The sequence below is a fragment of the Oncorhynchus mykiss genome, chromosome 20 (assembly GCF_013265735.2).
Source record: "Oncorhynchus mykiss isolate Arlee chromosome 20, USDA_OmykA_1.1, whole genome shotgun sequence".
Classification (NCBI taxonomy): domain Eukaryota; kingdom Metazoa; phylum Chordata; class Actinopteri; order Salmoniformes; family Salmonidae; genus Oncorhynchus; species Oncorhynchus mykiss.
In genome coordinates, this window is record NC_048584.1 from 14,805,109 (window position 1) to 14,830,916 (window position 25,808).

Consider the following 25,808-nt stretch of genomic DNA (forward strand, 5'->3'; position numbering starts at 1 on the left):
TAATGAGATGATAGGTCTACATGCATCTTGAACTGCGCTCCATACTGAGATGTCTGTCTGTTGAGCGTTGATGATTCATCATACAGGCACCGTAGAGAAGACAGTTTAAACATTGAATACAATTTAACAGTTTCATTTTACACCATGCTGTTCATATAAATAGTTTATTATAATTCACTGGCTTCTCACAGTTATTTATCCCGGGAAAAGGGAGTGTTTTGGGCGGTAACCGGTTTCACGCCATTCATCCCTAACACACATCCGTCCTGGAGGTGTGTGACCAATCGGTTTCCACGCTTCAAGATTGAAGCAATCACGTGGACTGGGATATGTTCCAGGTAACATCAGACAACAACATTGACGTATATGCTGACTCGGTGAAAGTGCAAACCACCGCTTTTAATCATGGCAAGGTGACTGGAAACATGACCGAATACAAACAGTGTAGATATTCCCTCCGGAAGGCAATCAAACAAGCAAAGCGTCAGTATAGAGCCAAAGTAGAGTTACAATTCAACGGGTCAAACATGAGACGTATGTGGCAGTGTCTACACTCAATCGCGGATTACAATAAGAAAACCAGCCCTGTCGCAGACATCGACGTCTTGCTCCCAGACAAATTAAACAACTTCTTTGCTCGCTTTGAGGATAATACAGTGCCACTGACACGGCCCGCTACCAAAGCCTGTGGGCTCTCCGTCACCGCGGTCAACATGAGTGAAAAATGTAAACGTGTTAACCCTGGCCTGGGCTGTTTACGGACATATTCAATCAATCCCTATCCCAGTCTGCTGTGCCCACATGCTTCAAGATGTCCACCATTGTTCCTGTTCCCAAGAAAGCTAAGGTAACTTAACTAAATGACTATCGCTCCGTTGCACTCACTTCTGTCATCGTGAAGTGCTTTGAGAGACTAGTCAAGGAACATATCACCTCCACCCTACCTGATACCCTAGACCCACTTCAATTTGCTTACCGCACCAGTAGGTCCACAGACGACGCAATCGCCATCACACTGCACACTGCCCTATCCCATCTGGACAAGAGGAATAGCTATGTAAGAATGCTGTTCATTGACTACAGCTCAGCATTTAACACCATAGTACCCTTCAAACTCGTCATTAACCTCGAGACCCTGGGTCTCGACCCCACCCTGTGCAACTTAGTCCTGAACTTTTTGACGGGCCGCCCCCAGGTGGTGAGAGTAGGAAACAACATCTCCACCCCGCTGATCCTCAACACTGGGGCCCCACAAGAGTGCGTTCTCAGCCCTGTCCTGTACTCCTTGTTCACCCATGACTGTGTGGCCATGCACGCCTTCAACTCAATCAACAAGTTTGCAGGCGACACTACAGTGGTAGGCTTGATTACCAACAATGACGAGACGGCCTACAGGGAGGAGGTGAGGGCCCTCGGAGTGTGGTGTCAGGAAAACAACCTCTCACTCAACATCAACAAAACAACAGAGATGATTGTGGACTTCAGGAAACTGCGGTGGGAGCACCCCCGCATCCACATCGACGGGACAATAGTGGAGAAGGTGGAAAGTTTTAAGTTCCTTGGCATACACATCACGGACAAACTGAAATGGCCCACCCACACAGACAGCGTGGTGAAGAAGGCGCAACAGCGCCTCTTCAACCTCAGGAGGCTGAAGATATTTGGCTTGTCACCTAAAACACTCACAAACTTTTACAGATGCACAATTGAGAGCATCCTGTCAGGCTGTATCCCCACCTGGTATGGCAACTGTGGTGCGGTCTGCACAACACATCACTGGGGGCAAACTACCTTCCCTCCAGGACACCTACAGCACCCAATATCACAGGAAGACCAAAAAGATTGTCAAGAACAACAACCACTCAAATCTCTGGCCACTTTAATATATTTAATAAATGGATTTAATAAAGGTATTGCTAGTCACTTTAAATAACACCACTTTAATAATGTCTACATATGCTACATTACTCATCCCATATGCATATACTGTATTCCATCTACCACCATACCATCTACTGCATCTTGCCTATGCTGCACGGCCATCGCTCATCCATATATTTATATGTACATATTCTTATTCATCCCTTTACATTTGTGTGTATGAGGTAGTCATTGTGAATTTGTTAGAAGCACAAGCATTTCGCTACACTTGCGTTAACATCTGCTAACCATGTGTATGTGACCAATACAATTTGATTTGACTTAATTTGGTTTGGCCATAAGCATGGTCGGTAGAGACTCGTTTGAGCTCTTTTGATTTAATGTCGCAATTGGTGTATTGTGAGATCTCAAACATCGTCTCAAATATCGTCTTAAATGAAACGAGAATGACAAAGCCTTTCAGTACTCTATTCATTATTCTGTCATTCCAGCCAGATGTATTTCCTCAGTGGTGTTTCAGACTGTTACGGTGCGTGAATGAGGACCCAAAAGCGAATCAACTTAAACAGAGCTTCTTTAATTACCAAACATAGGTAGGCTCAGATGGACCGGCAGATTCCGACAGGACAGGACAAGGTTACAGCAAACATGACGGCAGTCTGGTTCAGGCATGAATGACACAAACAAACAAGAATCCGACAAGGACAGGAGCAGAAACAGAGAGAGATATAGGGACCTAATCAGAGGGAAAAAGGGAACAGGTGGGGAACGGGGTGAATGGGTAGTTAGAGGAGACAAGGGACAGCTGGGGGAAAGCGGGGGAGAAAAGGTAACCTAACACGACCAGCAGAGGGAGACAGGGTGAAGGGAAAGGACAGAGACAAGACAACATGACAGTACATGACAGTACCCCCCCACTCACCGAGCGCCTCCTGGCGCACTCGAGGAGGAAACCTGGCGGCAACGGAGGAAATCATCAATCAGCGCACGGTCCAGCACGTCCCGAGAGGGAACCCAACTCCTCTCCTCAGGACCGTACCCCTCCCAGTCAACTAGGTACTGATGACCACGGCCCCGAGGACGCATGTCCAAGATTTTACGGACCCTGTAGATAGGTGCGCCCTCGACAAGGATGGGGGGGGGGGGGGGGAAGACGAGCGGGGGCGCGAAGAACGGGCTTAACACAGGAGACATGGAAGACCGGGTGGACGCGACGAAGATATCGCGGAAGAAGAAGTCGCACTGCGACAGGATTAATGACCTGAGAGATACGGAATGGACCAATGAACCGCGGGGTCAACTTGCGAGAAGCCGTCTTAAGGGGAAGGTTCTGAGTGGAGAGCCAAACTCTCTGACCGCGACAATATCTAGGGCTCTTCGTTCTACGCTTATTAGCAGCTCTCACAGTCTGCGCCCTATAACGGCAAAGTGCAGACCTGACCCTCTTCCAGGTGCGCTCGCAACGTTGGACAAAAGCCTGAGCGGAGGGGACGCTGGACTCGGCGAACTGAGATGAGAACAACGGAGGCTGGTACCCGAGGCTACTCTGAAAAGGAGATAGCCCGGTCGCAGACGAAGGAAGCGAGTTGTGGGCGTATTCTGCCCAGGGGAGCTGTTCTGACCAAGACGCAGGGTTGCGAAAAGAAAGACTGCGTAAGATGCGACCAATAGTCTGATTGGCCCGTTCTGCTTGACCGTTAGACTGGGGGTGAAAGCCGGAAGAGAGACTGACGGAAGCCCCAATCAAACGGCAAAACTCCCTCCAAAATTGAGACGTGAATTGCGGACCTCTGTCCGAAACGACGTCTGACGGAAGGCCATGAATTCTGAAAACATTCTCGATGATGATTTGTGCCGTCTCTTTAGCAGAAGGAAGCTTAGCAAGGGGAATGAAATGAGCCGCCTTAGAGAACCTATCGACAACCGTAAGAATAACAGTCTTCCCCGCTGACGAAGGCAGTCCGGTGACAAAATCTAAGGCGATGTGAGACCACGGTCGAGAGGGAATAGGAAGCGGCCTGAGACGGCCGGCAGGAGGAGAGTTACCGGACTTAGTCTGCGCGCAGACCGAACAAGCAGCCACGAAACGACGCGTGTCATGCTCCCGGGTGGGCCACCAGAAACGCTGGCGAATGGAAGCAAGCGTACCCCGAACGCCAGGGTGGCCGGCTAACTTGGCAGAGTGAGCCCACTGAAGAACGGCCAGACGAGTAGGAACGGGAACGAAAAGAAGGTTCCTAGGACAAGCGCGCGGCGACGGAGTTTGAGTGAGTGCTTGCTTTACCTGCCTCTCAATTCCCCAGACAGTCAACCCGACAACACGCCCCTCAGGGAGAATCCCCTCGGGGTCAGTGGAGGCTACTGAAGAACTGAAGAGACGAGACAAAGCATCAGGCTTGGTGTTCTTAGAGCCCGGACGATAAGAAATCACGAACTCGAAACGAGCGAAAAACAGCGCCCAACGCGCCTGACGCGCATTAAGTCGTTTGGCAGAACGGATGTACTCAAGGTTCCTATGGTCAGTCCAAACGACAAAAGGAACGGTCGCCCCCTCCAACCACTGTCGCCATTCGCCTAGGGCTAACCGGATGGCGAGCAGTTCGCGGTTACCCACATCATAGTTACGTTCCGACGGCGACAGGCGATGAGAAAAATACGCGCATGGGTGGACCTTGTCGTCAGAGAGGGAGCGCTGAGAAAGGATGGCTCCCACTCCCACCTCTGACGCGTCAACCTCGACAACGAACTGTCTAGAGACGTCAGGTGTAACAAGGATAGGAGCGGATGTAAAACGATTCTTGAGGAGATCAAAAGCTCCCTGGGCGGAAACGGACCACTTAAAGCACGTCTTGACAGAAGTAAGGGCTGTGAGAGGAGCTGCCACCTGACCGAAATTACGGATGAAACGACGATAGAAGTTCGCGAAGCCGAGAAAGCGCTGCAGCTCGACGCGTGACTTAGGGGCGGGCCAATCAATGACAGCTTGGACCTTAGCGGGATCCATCTTAATGCCTTCAGCGGAAATAACAGAACCGAGAAATGTGACGGAGGAGGCATGAAAAGTGCACTTCTCAGCCTTCACAAAAAGACAATTCTCTAAAAGGCGCTGGAGGACACGTCGAACGTGCTGAACATGAATCTGGAGTGACGGTGAAAAAATCAGGATATCGTCAAGGTAAACGAAAACAAAGATGTTCAGCATGTCTCTCAGGACATCATTGACTAATGCCTGAAAGACAGCTGGAGCGTTAGCGAGGCCGAAAGGAAGAACCCGGTATTCAAAGTGCCCTAACGGAGTGTTAAACGCCGTCTTCCACTCGTCCCCCTCCCTGATGCGCACGAGATGGTAAGCGTTACGAAGGTCCAACTTAGTGAAAAACCTGGCTCCCTGCAGGATCTCGAAGGCTGAAGACATAAGAGGAAGCGGATAACGATTCTTCACTGTTATGTCATTCAGCCCTCGATAATCTATGCAGGGGCGCAGAGACCCGTCCTTCTTCTTGACAAAAAAAAACCCCGCTCCGGCGGGAGAGGAGGAGGGGACTATGGTACCGGCGTCAAGAGCTACAGACAAATAATCTTCGAGAGCCTTACGTTCGGGAGCCGACAGAGAGTATAGTCTACCCCGGGGGGGGGGGGTGGTTCCCGGAAGGAGATCAATACTACAATCATACGACCGGTGTGGAGGAAGAGAGGTGGCCCTGGACCGACTGAACACCGTGCGCAGATCGTGATATTCCTCCGGCACCCCTGTCAAATCACCAGGCTCCTCCTGTGAAGAAGAGACAGAGGAAACAGGAGGGATAGCAGACATTAAACATTTCACATGACAAGAGACGTTCCAGGAGAGGATAGAATTACTAGACCAATTAATGGAAGGATTATGACAAACTAGCCAGGGATGGCCCAAAACAACAGGTGTAAAAGGTGAACGAAAAATTAAAAAAGAAATGGTTTCACTATGATTACCAGAAACAGTGAGGGTTAAAGGTAGCGTCTCACGCTGAATCCTGGGGAGAGGACTACCATCCAGGGCGAACAAGGCCGTGGGCTCCTTTAACTGTCTGAGAGGAATGTCATGTTCCCGAGCCCAGGTCTCGTCCATAAAACAGCCCTCCGCCCCAGAGTCTATTAAGGCACTGCAGGAAGCTGACGAACCGGTCCAGCGTAGATGGACCGACAAGGTAGTGCAGGATCTTGAAGGAGAGACAGGAGTAGTAGCGCTCACCAGTAGCCCTCCGCTTACTGACGAGCTCTGGCCTTTTACTGGACATGAAGTGACAAAATGACCAGCGGAACCGCAATAGAGACAGAGGCGGTTGGTGATTCTCCGTTCCCTCTCCTTAGTCGAGATGCGGATACCTCCCAGCTGCATGGGCTCAGCACCCGAGCCGGCAGAGGAAGATGGTAGTGATGCGGAGAGGGAGGCGACGGAGAGCGCGAGCTCCTTTCCACGAGCTCGGTGACGAAGATCAACCCGTCGCTCAATGCGAATAGCGAGTTCAATCAAGGAATCCACGCTGGAAGGAACCTCCCGGGAGAGAATCTCATCCTTTACCTCTGCGCGGAAACCCTCCAGAAGACGAGCGAGCAAGGCCGGCTCGTTCCAGCCACTGGAGACAGCAAGAGTGCGAAACTCAATAGAGTAGTCTGTTATGGATCGATTGCCTTGACATAGGGAAGACAGGGCCCTGGAAGCCTCCTCCCCAAAAACAGATCGATCAAAAACCCGTATCATCTCCTCCTTAAAGTCTTGATACTGGTTAGTACACTCAGCCCTTGCCTCCCAGATTGCCGTGCCCCACTCACGAGCCCGTCCAATAAGGAGAGATATGACGTAGGCGACACGAGCAGTGCTCCTGGAGTAAGTGTTGGGCTGGAGAGAAAACACAATATCACACTGGGTGAGGAACGAGCGGCATTCAGTGGGCTCCCCAGAGTAACACGGCGGGTTATTGATTCTGGGCTCCGGAGATTCGAAAGCCCTGGAAGTGGCCGGTGGATCGAGGCGGAGATGGTGAACCTGTTCTGTGAGGTTGGAGACTTGGGTGGCCAGGGTCTCAACGGCATGTCGAGCAGCAGACAATTCCTGCTTGTGTCTGCCTAGCATCGCTCCCTGGATCTCGACGGCTGAGTGGAGAGGATCCGAAGTCGCTGGGTCCATTCTTGGTCGGATTCTTCTGTTACGGTGCGTGAATGAGGACCCAAAAGCGAATCAACTTAAACAGAGCTTCTTTAATTACCAAACATAGGTAGGCTCAGATGGACCGGCAGATTCCGACAGGACAGGACAAGGTTACAGCAAACATGACGGCAGTCTGGTTCAGGCATGAATGACACAAACAAACAAGAATCCGACAAGGACAGGAGCAGAAACAGAGAGAGATATAGGGACCTAATCAGAGGGAAAAAGGGAACAGGTGGGGAACGGGGTGAATGGGTAGTTAGAGGAGACAAGGGACAGCTGGGGGAAAGCGGGGGAGAAAAGGTAACCTAACACGACCAGCAGAGGGAGACAGGGTGAAGGGAAAGGACAGAGACAAGACAACATGACAGTACATGACACAGACATAACACAGCGTGGTGTTGTGGGGTCTCTAAACAGACATTTGGGGGAAGCGTCATGAGTCTTGTTTTCCAGTTTCCATGTGTCCATGTATATTTTCCAATGGGGCTATACATTTGGATTAGGTTTTTTTCTCGCCTGAGTAGCCTCGTTTCACTGCCAAAAATAACATTAAACCATCTAGTGTTCAGCAAAATCACAACACAATGTCAAATACAGGTAGCCTAGTCAAATAATTAACATCCAATCACATTAACCGTTACTCTCTCGCTGGAATTCCACTAACGGTCCATATGTAGCCAAGTGTAGCTGCTGCTCATGTTGGTATCTGTACTGGTACGCAAAAGCCATGACAGGGAGACATAGTGGAGCGGTAACACGCGTGCAAGCAGTTGCTCCCGATGCCACTTGAGTACACTGCAGCATCCACCGAGAGTCTCTTGCTGCCAAGGGAATGCCTGACAGCTTAAAAGACGTTTAAATGGTTAACTTTGTTTAACAAGGCACCTGAACTCTCGTGTATTTTCTGCACTATGCAATGATATGGGCAGCGACCATGTAACGCTTTTACAACATACAGAAGTGCGCTGGTTATCAAGGTGCAAAGTATTGACACGTTTTTTTTAATTGAGAGACAAGCTTAAAGTTTTCTTTACTGACCATAAATTTCACTTGTCTGACCGCTTACATGATGACAAGTTTCTCACACAACTGGCCTCTCTGGGGGATGTTTTTTCTCGCCTGAATGATCTGAATGTAAGATTACACGGACTCTCCGCAACTATATTCATTGTGTGAGACAAAATTGAGGCTATGATTAAGAAGTTGGAGCTCTTCTCTGTCTGCATTAACAAGAACAACACGCAGGTCTTTCCATCATTGTATGATTTTTTTGTGTGTATATTAACTCAAGCTGACGGACAATGTCAAATGTGATACAGAAAAGCACTTGAGTGAGTTGGCTGCGCAATTACGAAGGTACTTTCCCGATACGGATGACACAAACAACTGGATTCGTTATCCCTTTCATGACTTGCCTCCAGTCCACTTACCAATATCTGAACAAGAGAGCCTCGTCGAAATTGCAACAAGCGGTTCTGTGGGAATTTAATTTAATCAGAAGCAAGTGCCAGATTTCTTAATTGAGCTGCGCTCAGAGTATCCGGCCTTGGCAAATCGCGCTATTAAGAGTTATGTGCATCCTTTCAAGCACACCCTTCTCATTAACCTGTGGTGAGTTATTCATTGGGGTGGCAGGTAGCCTAGTGGTTAGAGCATTGGACCAGAAACCGAGAGGTTGCTAGAACAAATCCCTGAGCTGGTAAGGTAAAAATCTGTTGCTCTACCCCTGAACAAGGCAGTTAACCCACTGTTCCTAGGCTGTCATTGTAAATAACAATTTGTTCTTAACTGACTTGCCTAGTTAAGTAAATAAAAAATCATAATTTTCAATGAACAAATATGGTTTAATACGTAAGATGGTTAAAGAAAGAGCAAAAATATTCATTATTATTTGTGAACTGGTCCTATAAGAGCTCTTTGTCACCTCCCACAAGTCGGGTTGTGACAAAAACTCACACTCATTTTTATGTTTAATAAATGTATCGTATAGTGTGCAGGGTTACAATGACGGGAAAAAACAACATTTAAGAGTGCGCTGACCCTGGATGCTAGAGGGGGTACACAGCTGGAGGTTGAATGTTTGAAGGGGTACGGGACTATAAAAGTTTGGGAACCACTGCCATAGGAGAACCCTTCTTCGTTCTAGGTAGAACCCTCTGTAGAAAGGGTCCTACATGGAACCCCAAAAAGTTATACCTGGAACCAAAAAGGGTTCTTCAAAGGGTTCTCCTGTGGGGAGCATCTAGATAGCACATATTGTTTTTCTATAAGTGTAATGTAGTTTGCATCAGATGTTGCAATCCATGGGTGCATTGGAATACACTGCCCAATTATCTGAGTCGGTGTGTGTGTGTGTGTGTGTGTGTGTGTGTGTGTGTGTGTGTGTGTGTAGGCCAAGGGTACACTGAGCCATTTCTCCTATCAGTGACTCATTTCACATTAAAGTCTACACAAGTTGAAAATCGGCACATGTGACAAATAACATTTGATTTGATTCCCTGTGTTGTCATGGGTGTAGCTAAAATGTGGTCTCTTCCAGTCTGTAAGTAGTCGTAGAAACAACATTGGGACTGTTGCGTTTACACAAAATACTAGCAATTAATTTCGCTACGAAGTGCGCATTCAGAGTATTTCTTTGTATGTTTATAGTTAAGTAAATGGATGGTTCGCCCTCACAGTCGCTCTGAGATTCTAACCCAAACATACTATTCTCCTCCATATGATTTATAGTGATCTTCAATGAAAGATGTAGTAGATTGGTGGTCCTCCTCCTCATTGTATATGGCATGTACTCCCTGACCCTAGAGAATAGTCTGCCAAGGATGTTCATCACGAGTAATGTATATTGCGTACCAGCTTTACTAATACCATCAATCAATGGGTGAGTACTGTGCCGCGATGTTCAGCTGCAGTGAGGTGTAACACTGCTATGCTGGTGTGTGTGTGTGTGTTCTAGTGATGTGGGGGGGAAAAGGGATTAAAGTTACATATCGCAATATCATTTTGGACGATTTTATATCAATACTACTCTGAGGTAGTGCTAGCTAGTGCTAGCCGGCTGTCCCTGTGCCAGAACTCTGGTATTTTTCATCCTATACCTTGTTCTCCATCTTCTTTTTAAATAGTGAGCCAACATGTTTTCAGCACTTTTATTTCCATGACTGAACAAAACTCATTTTTTCATGCTCTCTCTTGTACAGTGAGCAATATGTTTGGAACATCAAATTGCAGTAAAATTGCAGTATTGAATCGCAATCGTGAGAATCGCAGCACATATCATATCGGCACCTAAGTATCATGATAATATTGTATCGTGAAGTCCCTGGCAATTCCTAGCCCTAGTGTGTACTGTATCTATGCTGTATATTCTGTTGCATAGTATGTATGTGTGTCTACTACTGTGCCTGTAGCTCATCTGTCAGTAATACTACTGTCAATGCTGTGTAGTATACTACAGTAGTGGGCTATCTCACCCCAAAACCATGGTAATGTACTTCAAAGGCATGATGATGGGGAGAGTGAAACAGCTGAGATGTGGGCTATTTAAAGAGATTACCATGGACCAGGAAATATATTTAAATGGACCAGGACTTCGAAAATGGTATTTATTCATGTGTTTTGTTGAATGAATAAAAATAAGCCATTTTTACGTACCAATTACAAAAGCTATGCAGAGAATGTGCCTATCTTAGAACCACAAACCTAATTGAATCCATTTTATTTTTTATATCTTTTAATGAATTAATTAATCCATCTAGTTTCTTATACGCTCTCAATTTGATCTCATTTTAGAGAGAATAAGAGAATACGGATTGCAAAGGGACCTCTCTATATCAGTCCTGTTCCATCATTTCATATTAACTCTCATGAAATCTTCTCACACCTGCATCATTTTGTCATTCACATTCTCGTGCTAATGTCGCAAACATCAAAAGCAGCAACTGACAGACAAGCATCTGGTCAGCATCATCAAGATAAAGCAGGAGATGATGATGATGTCATTGACAGCATCATAGTAGAACGATCTATGTGTACCGCCCATGTGCTCCATTCACATACACTATATAGCAGTAGTGTGGGTCGATAGTAGTGGTAGAGAAAAATACATCGCTCTCAGCTCGCTCACCTCTCTTGGTCTGTCTGATCTTGGGACTCAGCATTGCTGTCATCGCTGGAGGACGACACTTTCTCCTCTCAGCATGTTCATTCGTCCGTCCGGCACCCCACCCCTCTCGTTTTTCTCTCTCTATCCCTCGTTCTCAACACACCATCCTCTCCTGTCTGCCCTCTATTCTCTTCTCTCTCCCACTGACCTTCTGTAATAGGCAGCACCAGCAGCAGCTGCAGGCTAGGGGGCTGGGGCTGAAGGGGGAGGGATCCCTTCTCCTTGCACACGCTCAGTGGCCTCCACCCCTCCCTTCTACATTATTCATCGCCGGGGAGACCACGCTGGTGGGTAGGGGGGAGGGAGGGTGGATCTCATCCCACTACTACTATACCACACCGACCGGTAAACGCGATTAGAATGTCCTTCCCATCGCAGGTTCAATGGGGCTGAAACACACAAGAAGGAGAGCTGCTATATCCCTGTCACTTCCTCTCTCTATGGCTGGGAGCTACCCGCTTAATTGGTTAAAGCCGTGTGCTTCTCTCTTTTTCACTAATGTTTCTCTCTTTCTAGCTTTTTCCTCCTCTGCCTGTGTTCTTCCTTTTCCTTCTGTTTCTCTCACTGGTGTCTACCTCTTCCTCACTACGTCATTTACGAAAGATCAACCAGGAAGGCTAGTCGGAATGATTGTTTAACTTCATCAAGTAGCATAGCATAATTCACTCTGTTTCCTGTTATACAGATCAAATCAAACTTTATTTGTCAAATGCGCTGAATACAACAAGCGTAGACCTCACCGTGAAATGCTTACTTACAAGCCAAGCCCTTAACCAACAGTGCAGTTCAAGAATATTTAAGAAATTATTTACCAAATAAACGAAAGTAAAAAATACAAATAAAAAACTAGGCTATATACAGGGGGTACCGGTACCGAGTCACTGCGCAGGGGTACACGTTAGTTGGGGAAATTTGTACATGTAGGTAGGGGTGAAGTGACAATGCATAGATAATAAACAGCGAGTAGCAGCAGTGCACAAAACAAAATGTGGGGGGGTCAATGTAATAGTCAGATGGCCATTTGATTAATTGTTCAGCAGTTAAGGAGCCTTTTGGTCCTAGACTTGGCGCTCTGGTACCGCTTGCCGTGCAGTAGCAGAGAAAACAGTCTATGACTTGGGTGACTGGAGTCTCTGACAATTTTATGGGCTTTCCTCTGACACCGCCTATTATATAGGTCCTCGATTGCAGGAAGGTTGGCCCTAGTGATGTACTGGGCCATTCGCACTACCCTCTGTAGCGCCTTACGGTCAGATGCCGAGCAGTTGCCATACCAGGCGGTGATGCAACCGGTCAGGATGCTCTCGATGGTGCAGCTGTAGAACTTTTTGAGGGTCTGGGGACACATGCCAAATATTTTCAGTCTCCTGAGGGGGAAAGGTTTGTCGTGCCCTCTTCACGACTGTCTTGGTGTGTTTGGACCATGTTAGTTTGTGGGTGATGTGGACACCAAGGAACTTGATACTCTCGATACGCTCCACTACAGCCCCGTTGATGTTAATGGGGGCTTGTTCGGCCTGCCTTTTCCTGTAGTCCACGATCAGCTCCTTTGTATTGCTCACAATGAGGGAGAGGTTGTTGTCCTGGCACCACACTGCCAGTTTTCTGACCTCCTCCCAATGGGCTGTCTCATCCTTGCCGGAGATCAGGCCTACCACTGTTGTGTCATTAGCAAACTTAAGGATGGTGTTGGAGTCATGTTTGGCCACGCAGTCGTGGGTAAACAGGGAGTACAGGAGGAGACTAAGTACACACCCCTGAGGGGCCCCAGTGTTGAGGGTCAGCGTGGCAGTTGCCTACCCATACCAACTGGGGGCGGCCAGTCAGGAAGTCCAGGATCCAGTTGAAGAAGGTGTTTAGACCCAGGGTCCTTAGCTTAGTGATGAGTTTTGAGGGCACTATGGTGTTAAACGCTGAGCTGTAGTCAATGAACAGCATTCTCACATAGGTGTTCCTTATGTCCAGGTGGGAAAGGGCAGTGTGGTGTGCGATAGAGATTGCATCATCTGTGGATCTGTTGGGGCGGTATGCGAATTGGAGTGAGTCTAGGGTATGCGAGAGGATGCTGTTGATGTGAGCCATGACCAACCTTTCAAAGCACTTCATGGTTATCGACGTGAGTGCTACGGGCCAGTAATCATTAAAGGTCTTGCTCACATCAGCTACCGAGAGCGTTATCACACACGCATCCAGAACAGCTGGTGCTCTTGTGCATGCTTCAGTATTGCTTGCCTGGTAGGCTAGTGTCACTGGGCAGCTTGTGTCTGGATTTCCCTTTGTAGTCCATAATAGCTTTAAAGCCCTGCCACACCCAATGAGCATCAGAGCCGGTGTAGTAGGATTCAATCTTAATCCTGTATTGTACAGGCAAACTGGGAATGAATACAAATGTATAATCAACATCACAGCGTTTCGTTCTTCTCCTCTTTCCTAGTAGCCATGTGTAGAATGTCTTTCACCAAATTACATTTAGCCTATAAGCACGGCGCAATAACGCACATTCCGCACGCTTGCTGTTTAACCTATGGGCTCACTTTGCAATTATCACTTTCCTCTGTCTCAACCAATGGGATGTATTATTTTGATTTTTTTTAAATTGGGGATTTAATATTGCAGACAGATTTTGGCTTCCATCAATATAATCCCCTATACATTTTTTTGTGTGTGTGTGTATATATATATATATATATATATATATATATATATATATATATATATATACACAGTGGGGCAAAAAAGTATTTAGTCAGCCACCAATTGTGCAAGTTCTCCCACTTAAAAAGATGAGAGAGGCCTCTAATTTTCATCATAGGTACACTTCAACTATGACAGACAAAATTAGAAAAAAAATCCTGAAAATCACATTGTAGGATTTTTAATGAATTTATTTGCATATTATGGTGGAAAATAAGTATTTGGTCAATAACAAAAGTTTATCTCAATACTTTGTCATATACCCTTTGTTGGCAATGACAGAGGTCAAACGTTTTCTGTAAGTCTTCACAAGGTTTTCACACACTGTTGCTGGTATTTTGGCCCATTCCTCCATGCAGATCTCCTCTAGAGCAGTGATGTTTTGGGGTTGTTGCTGGGCAACACGGACTTTCAACTCCCTCCAAAGATTTTCTATGGGGTTGAGATCTGGAGACTGGCTAGGCCACTCCAGGACCTTGAAATGCTTCTTACGAAGCCACTCCTTCGTTGCCCGGGCGGTGTGTTCGGTATCATTGTCATGTTGAAAGACCCAGCCATGTTTCATCTTCAATGCCCTTGCTGATGGAAGGAGGTTTTCACTCACGATACATGGCCCCATTCATTCTTTCCTTTACACGGATCAGTCGTCCTGGTCCCTTTGCAGAAAAACAGCCCCAAAGCATGATGTTTCCACCCCCATGCTTCACAGTAGGTATGGTGTTCTTTGGATGCAACTCAGCATTCTTTGTCCTCCAAACACGACGAGTTGAGTTTTTACCAAAAAGTTATATTTTGGTTTCATCTGACCATATGACATTCTCCCAATCTTCTTCTGGATCATCCAAATGCTCTCTAGCAAACTTCAGACAGGCCTGGACATGTACTGGCTTAAGCAGGGGGACACGTCTGGCACTGCAGGATTTGAGTCCCTGGTGGCGTAGTGTGTTACTGATGGTAGGCTTTGTTTCTTTGGTCCCAGCTCTCTGCAGGTCATTCACTAGGTCCCCCTGTGTGGTTCTGGGATTTTTGCTCACCGTTCTTGTGATCATTTTGACCCCACGGGGTGAGATCTTGCGTGGAGCCCCAGATCGAGGGAGATTATCAGTGGTCTTGTATGTCTTCCATTTCCTAATAATTGCTCCCACAGTTGATTTCTTCAAACCAAGCTGCTTACCTATTGCAGATTCAGTCTTCCCAGCCTGGTGCAGGTCTACAATTTTGTTTCTGGTGTCCTTTGACAGCTCTTTGGTCTTGGCCATAGTGGAGTTTAGAATGTGACTGTTTGAGGTTGTGGACAGGTGTCTTTTATACTGATAACCAGTTCAAACAGGTGCCATTAATACAGGTAACGAGTGGAGGACAGAGGAGCCTCTTAAAGAAGAAGTTACAGGTTTGTGAGAGTCAGAAATCTTGCTTGTTTGTAGGTGACCAAATACTTATTTTCCACCATAATTTGCAAATAAATTCATAAAAAATCCTACAATGTGATATTCTGGATTTTTTTTTCTCATTTTGTCTGTCATAGCTGAAGTGTACCTATGATGAAAATTACAGGCCTCTCTCATCTTTTTAAGTGGGAGAACTTGCACAATTGGTGGCTGACTAAATACGTTTTTGCCCCACTGTATACATAGCAGCTTCATTAAATAGTACCTGCAAAACACCAGTCTCAATGTCAACAGTGGAGAGGAGACTCCGGGAGGCTGGCTGTTTAGGCAAAGAAAAAGCCATATCTCAGACCGGCCAATAAATAGGAAAGTTTAACAATGAAAAGAACACAGACACTGGACAGAGGAAGATTGGAAAAAAAGTGGATGGATGAATCTAAGTTTGAGGTGTTTGGATCACAAAGAAAAACATTTGTGAGATACATAAAAAATTAAAAGATGCCGAAGGAGTGCTTGATGCCAACTGTCAAGCACAGTGGAGCAATGTGATGGTCTGGGGGTGCTTTGGTGGTGGTAAAGTGGGAGATTTGTACAGGGTAAAAGGGATCTTGAAGAAGGAAGGTTATCACTCCATTTTAATTGGAGCCAATTTCCTCCTATGACAGGACAATGACCCCAAACACAGCTCCAAACTATGCAAGAACTATTTAGGGAAGAAGCAGTCAGCTGGTATTTTGTCTGTAATGGAGTGGCCAGCACAGTCACCGGATCTCAACCCTATTGAGTTGTTGTGGGAGCAGCTTGACCGTATGGTACATAAGAAGTGCCCACCAAGCCAATCCAACTTGTGGGAGGTGCTTCAGGAAGCATGGGGTGAAATCTCTTCAGATTACCTCAACAAATTGACAACTAGAATGCCAAAGGTCTGCAAGGCTGTAATTGATGCAAACGGAGGATTCTTTGATGAAAGAAAAGTCTGAAGGACTCAATTATTATTTCAATTAAAAATCCTTATTTATAACCTTGTCAACGTCTTGACTTGATTTCCTATTCATTTTGCAACTCATTTCATGTACGCTTTCATGGAAAACAAGAACATTTCTAAGTGACCCCAAAATGTTGAAATGTACCGTATATATAATTTATATACATTACCAGTCAAAAGTTTGGACACACCTACTCATTCAAGGGTTGTTCTTTATTTTTACTATGTTCTACATTGTAGAATAATAGTGAAGACATCACAACAATGAAGTAACCCATATGGAATATTGTAGTAACCAAAAAATGTGTTATATTATTATTTCAAATTTTAGATTCTTCAAAGTAGCCACCTTGATGACAACTTTGCATACGCTTGGCATTCTCTCAACCAGCTTCACCTGAAATTATGAAGGAGTTCCCACATATGCTGAGCACTTGTTGGCTGCTTTTCCTTCACTCTGCAGTCCAACTCATCCCAAACCATCTCAATTTGGTTGAGGTCAGGTGATTGTGGAGGCCAGGTCATCTGATTCTGCTCTCCATCACTCTCCTTCTTGGTAGTCACCCTTACAGTCACCCTTACACAGCCTGGAGGTGTGTTTTGGGTCATTCTCCTGTTGAAAATGTAATTATAGTCCCATTAAGCACAAACCAGATGGGATGGTGTATCGGTGCAGAATGCTGTGGTGGCCATGCTGGTTAAGTGTGCCTTGAATTCTAAATAAATCACAGACAGTGTCACCAGCAAAGCAACCCCGCACCATCACACCTCCTCCTCCATGCTTCATGGTGGGAACCACACATGCAGAGATCATCCGTTCGCCTACTCTGCATCTCACATAGAGACGGCAGTTGGAACCGAATATCTCAAACTTGGACTCATCAGACCAAAGGATAGATTTTCACTGTTCTAATGTCCATTGCTCGTGTTTCTTGGCCCAATCAAGTTTCTTATTATTATTGGTGTCCTTTAGTAGCGGTTTATTTGCAGCAATTTGACCACAAAGGCCTGATTCACGCAGTCACTACTGAACAGTTGATGTTGAGATGTGTCTGTTACATGAACTCAGTGAAGCATTTATTTGGACTGCAATCTGAGGTGCAGTTAACTCGATTTAACTTATCCTCTGCAACAGAGGTAACTCTAGGTCTACCTTTCCTGTGGCTATCGCGAGAGCCAGTTTCATCATTGCGCTTGATGGCTTCTGCAACTGCACTTGAAGAAACGTAAAAAATTATTGATGACGGACGGTCGTTTCTCTTTGCTTATTTGAGCTGTTCTTACCGTAATATGGACTTGGTCTTTTACCAAATAGGGCAATCTTCTGTATACTACCCCTACCTTGTCTCAACACAACTGATTGTCTCAAACGCATTATAAAGGGAAAAAAAAATCAACAAATGAACTTTTAACAAGACACCTGTTAATTGAAAAGCATTCCAGGTGAAGCTGGTTGAGAGAATGCTAAGAGTGTGCAAAGCTGTCATCAAGTCAAAGGATGGCTACTTTGAAGAATCTCAAATATGAATATATTTTTGATGTGTTTAACACTTTTTTGGTTACAACATGATTCCATATGTGTTATTTCATAGTTTTCATGTCTTCACTATTATTCTACAATGTAGAATAATAGTAAAAATAAAGAAAAACCTTGAATGAGTAGGTGTGTCCAAACGTTTGACTGGAACTGTATATATATATTTTTAAAAATATATTTTTATTTCTTATTTTCCCCTAACCCTACCATCCCTCCCCTAATTGGAGTAAACTCATGAACAACAACACTTAGGCTTCTACTTCCCGCTTATACATACTATATACAGTTTAAGGACACGGTATAGTTCACTATAGTTATATTTTGTTTGTTTTTTGTCCCATCCTTCAGCTCCACTCAACCCCTCCCATCTATCTTGGAACACCATCCAGTTTATATTTCTATTTGCCATATATTTTTCAACTGTATTGTGATGTTTCACAGAAGTTCTGATCCTTTCTATTCTCATAGATTCTACAGTACATATTGTAAATAAAAAATAAAAAATGTTGCTATGAGAATTATGATATTATTAATCGATTTACAATTACTTTTTTTTTTATCACCCAGCTGTGGTTATACAAAAATTGTTTTGAGGACCAGTTCATAAACCATGTGCCATGGAATCGGTACATCGAAAATCTCTTCTCAACTATTTTTCAATCTATATGGCACAGCTGTCAATTTTTTGGTCCTTAAATTAAACTGGTATACTTTTTTATTTATCACAATTTTTTTTCTTTAATAATGCAGGGCCGACATACAAGTTCTTGGGATGTATTTATGTCAACTTACCCATGTTCTCTTACTTGTTTTCAAATGACGGTCAGACCCCACAATTTCCCCTGAGGAAGAAGATACGTCCCTTGTTCCAGCGATAGAGCTCCACCCACTCCCAGGCGATAAAGGTGACTCCTCCATGACTATTTTCCAGAGAATATGTTAAGCCTTGTTCACACTGCAGGCCTTAACGCTCAAATCAGTTTTGTTTTTCAAATCTGTTTTGGAATACCGACTGTCCAAACTGCAAGCTACAAGTGACCAAATCGGATGTGTGTGTTCAGACAGCAGTCATTTGCTGACATGGCTACGCTAGTTGTCATAGTAATGACAGGTGTGTGCTTAGTGGTGGAGGCTGATTGGTGGAGGTGCTCATGCTTCCTATTACTCAGCAGTTATGTAGCAAGCTAAGGGGACAACAATGCCTGACATGGACTTTTCTCCAGTTGCTTTGAATGTTCAGAACACTTTTAAAGTCACACAGGATAAGATGATCCAACTTTCAAAACAAGTCCTTTTTTGGCTAGCCACAGCAGTCAACTAGCTAGCTGTAGCTTTCTAGCACATTCACTAATTTTGTTGTAAACGATTATCAAGCTAGTTAACTACCACATGTTCTTGTCAAAACGGTCACCAGAGTAGATACTGTAGCCAGCAAAATGACACGCCAAATAACAGTCGAAGGTTGTATAGCCAGGAATCAGATTTGTACCTGATTTCAAACCACCTACGGAGGTAGTTAGAAGTGTGGCTTGAAGTGTCTGATTCCGTTTGCTTAGACTGCAGGAGAAATAACAGATTAGAATCAGATAAGGGGGAAAAAAATTGGTAGCATTTTACTTGACACCTGGCGTCATAACACGTTATGACATGGTCACACGCGCTGACATAACTTGTCATAATATGGTCATAACTCTATCATGGCACATATATTTCGACATGTTGTGACATATATTGCATTATTTTATGTTCTGGTTATGACACCTATATAAGAGTGTCAAAACCCACAAAACTTACCACACAATTTAACTTACATGTCAACAGTATTTTTAAGTTATATGCAATTTTCTGAAATATTCCATATTGAATTATCATTGTAATTGTGCACACATTGATGTCAGATATGTACCTACCCCCAATACTCTGTTGCTGATGACTGTGATGAATGCAAGAGCAGACATCCTCTTTTCAAACCTATGACTGACATAAGGGCATGCACGTGTTATGCCTATCTGGCTCATATGGTTCTGATGGTCATAATGCTTCTTGACAGTCTCATAAAGTGTATTTTCTTAGTCCAAGTAAAGTGACAAAGGACGGTCATAAATCTTCTAGAAGGTGTCATAAAGTGTACAAACATGACAATAAATAATGACACACAACAACAAAAGGATTTAAGAAACAAACGTTGAAACAAGAATAAATTTTGAAATTTTAAATTTTGAATAAAATGTGGGTTTTGACACTCTTATGTAGGTGTCATAACCAGCCGTAAAAGAACGCAATATACATCACAACAGGTGTAAATATATGGTTCATGACAGAGTTATGACCATATGATGACAGGTTATGACGATACATGTCAGCTGTTAAGACATTTGATGACATGGTTATGACCGTGTCATAATGTGTTATAATGCTAGGTGTCAAGTAAAGTGTTACCAATAACGGATTTGAGTCACTTCGAACTGCCAATGTGAACGAGGCTTTTAGAGAATCGTCATTAGGCAAGTGGGCATTTTCCGACTCTCAACTTCTGGCAATCCTGGCCACAGTGGTACAGGCATTTCCAGCCATGAGCTCCTAACAACTGGCTACGAATGTATTCAACTTATCTCTGCACTCCTAGATGACAGTAGTCCTTTCTCGGGTGTGTTACAAAGTTACAGTGTACTTCAGAGATCTCCATACATAAAAAAAGAGTCTGAGCAATATCCATGAATTTTACGGGATCAAGTTCAATGTGTAATTAAATTGTTCAATTCTTAGTATATGATATAATGACAACGAGCAGCATCAGAAATGCAAGGAAAGAAAGGTGCTGTTTTATGTCACAAAGTGTTTGCCAAATCTGTGAAGACTCCGAGAATGAGAGAGTTCTTAATACATATCTTATTCACATGTATTCACACGTATTCACATGAAAAAAAAGGCAACGTAATATTAATGACTTTGTAACAGCTCCAAGCAGTTGTCCATGACAGGAAATGCTCAATGGTACCCGAGTTTATAGAAATGTCTATATACAGTATGCTGCTGTTAGAAGCTCACAAGTCAAATTCATGATTAGCCTATAATTTATCTGACGATATTCATTGTTACTCATTGCCAATTCATTCTTCAATTCTGCAAGCAATGCAATGTATGGAGTGATTTCAGTGCCAACAGATATTGTATTGGAATTCCATCATTTTGAATTTGTGTTAGCATATTGAATTTAATATTTTTCAATTTGTAATGCAGAAATGTAATCATCGAACACATTGAAGTGATTCAAGGAAATGCTTCTCTATGCTAGCTTCTAACATCCTACCCAATTAACAATGGTTGGTCCCACAGTAACCACCTTCTGTTAGCAAATTAAGGCTACCCAGCAATGGTTTTCACCAAGTGGGTTCCCTTATTGCAATTGTGCAAGGTTGCCTTTTCATAACACTTTTACTATGGTTGTTGCAACAGTGTCCGATCTCAAGATCTCATCATGCTTTAGACAGTTTGCCCTCGAGGACAGGTTTTACTGCCGATGCCTCCCATCTGTGTACTTTTGGGGGATTTTCATGTTCAGTGGTCTGAAGTTCATTGGTCTACATAACGTATAATTGGTCATTCTATAGTGCGCCTCAACTCATAAGCATAGCGACAGCATATCACACACTAGGTGAATTACATTATTTCAGGCAACCATTACGACTTGTTTCTTTGTCTTGTACAATCTTTTCAATCAGCACGACTCTCTTCATCGCAAAACACAACAGTTTTGATCTCCATACTAAGCTACCTGCTACTTCCTATTCTACAGCGTATGTATATGTGTTTTCTTGTGTCGAAGGAGAGGCGGACCAAAACGCAGCGTGGTTATTATTCATGGTTCTTTAATAAGAAACTATACATGAATAGACTAACAAAACCAAGAAATGTGACAAACCAAAACAGCCCTATCTGGTGCAAAAACAGAGACAGGAACAATCACCCACAACACCCAACACCAAACAGGCTACCTAAATATGGTTCCCAATCAGAGACAATGACTAACACCTGCCTCTGATTGAGAACCATATCAAGCCAAACACAGAAACAGACAAACTAGACACACAACATAGAATGCCCACTCAGATCACACCCTGACCAAACAAAACATAGAAACATACAAAGCAAACTATGGTCAGGGTGTGACAATATGCTCGCAGCCCTCAGGCAAGGCGGTTTCCCTCCGCAGTGACGTTTCGCGAGGCTGTCTTCTTACCGGTTTTCCATTGTTTCCTTCTAATTGCAAGTTCACAACTCCTATCGTTTTTTATTCCTTCACGTGATTTAGGTTTTTCTGATCCAGTCTTTTCACTCTAATCACTATTGTCTAACTTATTTATTTTTGGTGGTTTCGATGCCAGCTGCCCAGCAAAGGGCTACTTGTCATCAGCGTCTGGCTACGAGGAGCATTCCTCTGAGACGAAGCCATACCCCAAACTATTTCATAAAATTCCATATTGCATTCGGTCTATGTTGTTCATTCAGTTAAGCCTGTACTCGATTGAAATGTAGTTTCTTTAAGTTCAATCAGGAGGCTGATCTGAATGCCCGTTGAACTTCACCAAGCATCATAACATAATTCACTCTGTTTCCTATTATACAGGCATAGTGGGAATGAATACAAACTTATCATCATCAGCATAGGGTCTCATTCTTCTCCTTTTGTGGGGGGTTGGGCAGGGTTCAATGCTAGCTTCCCAGCAAAATGTTACCTGTCATCAGCATCTGGCTCTGAGGAGCATTCCTCAAAAACGAGGCCATACCCCAAACTATTTAGTACAATTCCATATTTAATTATGTCTCTGTTGTTCATTCAGTTAAGCCTGTACTTGATCTCCCTTCTACATCTCTCTCTCTCTCTCTCTCTCTCTCTCTCTCTCTCTCTCTCTCTCTCTCTCTCTCTCTCTCTCTCTCTCCTCTCTCCTAGTTCCTTGCATTTCTCTAATGATGTTGCATCAGTGTGGGAGCAGCATCCCAGTCATCCTCCTCCTTTCCTCCTCTTCTTCCCGTATGGAGTATAAAAGCTTTAAGTCACCCACTGCAATTGAATCAGCGCTGCCCTGAAGACCACAGCTGCTCTTACTACAGAGACCAGAGGGGGAAGGGCCACAAAAACCTCAGCACAAGCCAAAATGAGACAGCAATAAAAACCTTATGGCCATGAGTAGGGGATAGGGGTAGGGTTTGGCTGGGCACTGCTGTTTTTGTTCAGCCATAACAACTGGGCTGCTCATTGTCACTAGGGTTACCAGAATCTTCGGTAATTTGGGTATTAACAGGTCAGCTATGGCAATCTATGGTAACTTTAGTAATTTATTTGTTCACATTTTAAATGTAACCTTTATTTACAGTTGAAGTCAGAGGTTTACATACACCTTAGCCAAATATATTTAAACTTTTGACAATTCCTGACATTTAATCCTAGTACAATTTCCCAAAATCAGGTTTGTAGGCCTCCTTGCTCGCACATGCTTTTTCAGTTCTGCCCACAAATGTTCTATAGGATTGAGGTCAGGGCTTTGTGATGGCCACTCCAATACCTTGACTTTGTTGTCCTTAGCCCATTTTGTCAGAACTTCAGAAGTATGCTTGGGGTCAAGCAAAGTACCCCACAACATGATGCTGCCACCCCCGTTCTTCTCGGATGGGATGGTGTGCTTCGGCTTGCAAGCCTCCCCCTGTTTCCTCCAAAGATATTGATGGTCATTATGGCCAAACAATGCTATTTTTGTTTCATCACAACAGAGGACATTTCTCCAAAAAGTACGATCTTTGTCCCCATGTGCAGTTTCAAACCATAGTCTGGCTTTTTTATTGTCGTTTTGGAGCAGTGGCTTCTTCCTTGCTGAGAGGCCTTTCATGTTGTGTCGATATTGGACTCGTTTTACTGTGGACATAGATACTTTTGAATCTGTTTCCTTCAGCATCTTCACAAGGTCCTTTGCTGTTGTTCTGGGATTGATTTGCACTTTGTGCACCAAAATACGTTAATCTCTAGGAAACAGAACGCGTCTACTTCCTGAGCAGTATGATGGCTGCATGGTCCCATGGTATTTATACTTGCATAGTATTGTTTATACAGATGAACGTAGTACCTTCAGGTATTTGGAAATTGCTCCCAAGGATGAATCAGACTTGTGGAGGTCTACAATTGTTTTCTGAGGTCTTGGCTGATTTCTTTTGGTTTTCCCATGATGTCAAGCAAAGAGGCACTAACTTTGAAGGTGGGCCTTGAAATACATCCACAGTAACACCTGCATCCCCGGCAGGCCCAGAGAGCCAATCAAGTGCACCTATAGGCCTACCGCTGGCCAATCAGATCGTTTAGATCACTGTGTCTGCACAGTTTCCTCAAGCCATAGGCTGTAAAAAGACACATTGAGTGCACAGCAAAGTTGATACTGTGATTTCCCAGCTTTTAAAACAATGACTAAAGAGAGACTCAACGAATACAGTAAAGAGCTGCTGCTTTCATAAGTATGTTCTTGTTTAATGTTGCATAGGTATGTTTTTTAAAGTAAAATCAGAATGGTAGATCTTGGCTTGCTTTTGGACTCTTGAAAAGGTTGGTCACCAATCATTTATTGGATATGGAACCATAGGGTTCAAGAGAAAATAGCCTAATTAATTATCAATAAATGGAATTATTTTCAATTAAATCTGTAACTGTAATGGAGGGTGTGTCGGTGGCAGGGAAGGCAGGCGCAGGAAAACAAACTTGGTATAAACGGAGTCGTTTAATAAGTGCTCATAAAACTACAAAAAACAAAATATACTAAAAATAATATAAGCGTGTACAACACCCATCGCACACCGACAAGGACATGAGGGGAAACAGAGGGTTAAATACACAACATGTAATTGATGGAATTGGAAGCAGGTGTGAAGGAAGACAAAACCAATGAAAAATTAAAAATGGATCAGCGATGGCTAGAAGGTCGGTGACATCGACCACCGAACACCGGCCGAAAAAGAAGAGGGACCTACTTCGGCGGAAGTCGTGAAATTACCCCCCCGCCTGACGTGCGGCTCCAGCAGCGCATCGGCACCGACCTCGGGGACAACTCGGAGGACGAGGCGCAGGGCGATCCGGATGGAGACAGTGGAAATCTCACCGCATAGAAGGATCCAACACGTCCTCCACCGGAACCCAGCATCTCTCCTCCCGACCATCGCCCGACATCTCAAATCCAGTAAATCCAGGAACGAAGAGAGTATGCCGGGGCCCCCTCGATGTCCAGAGGGGGCGGAGGAACCTCCCGCACCTCAGACTCCTGGAGCGGGCCAGCCACCACCGGCCTGAGGAGAGACACATGGAACGAGGGGTTAATGCTGTTATCGGGGGGAAGCTGTAACCTGTAACATACCTCGTTCACTCTCCTCAGGACTTTAAACGGTCCACAAACTGCGGACCCAGCTTCCGACAGGGCAGGCATTTGGGCAGGTTTCGGGTTGAGAGCCAGACCCGGTCCTCTGGTGCGAACACCGGGGCCTCACTGCAGTGACGGTCTGCGCCAGCGGCATGCTGAAGATGGACATGGGCGGCGCCCCATGTTTCCTCCGCTAGCCGGAAACAGTCGTCCACCGCAGGAGCCTCGGTCTGACTCTGATGCCAAGGAGACAGAACCGCCTGATACCCAAATACACACTGGATGAGAGAAAGGTTAGTGGAGGAGTGGTGGAGAGAGTTCTGGGCCATCTCTGTCCAGGGCACGAACGCTGCCCACTCCCCCGGCCGGTCCTGGCAATAAGACCTCCGAAACCTACCCACATCCTGGTTAACTCTCTCCATCTGCCCGTTACTCTCCGGGTGAAAACCTGAGGTAAGGTTGACCGTGACCCCCATACGTTACATGAACACCCACCAGACCCTCGACGTGAAATGGGGACCCCGATCCTCAGGCACACTGTAGTGCCGGAAGACGTTTGTAAATAGAGCCTCCGCA

The 25,808-nt window shown here is 44.8% G+C and overlaps 1 protein-coding gene across 1 annotated transcript in view; it reads right to left on the bottom strand.

The window, feature by feature from the left end:
- Window positions 1–11,650, bottom strand: part of LOC110499037 (rho GTPase-activating protein 22-like) — a 42,301-nt gene extending 30,651 nt beyond the window's left edge. Inside the window, exon 1 of the mRNA XM_021575868.2 lies at window positions 11,196–11,650. Within this exon, the coding sequence (XP_021431543.2) occupies window positions 11,196–11,238 (43 nt within the window). The 5' untranslated portion in view covers window positions 11,239–11,650. The remainder of the gene's footprint in view (window positions 1–11,195) is intronic.
- Between the last annotated feature and the right edge of the window lie 14,158 nt (window positions 11,651–25,808).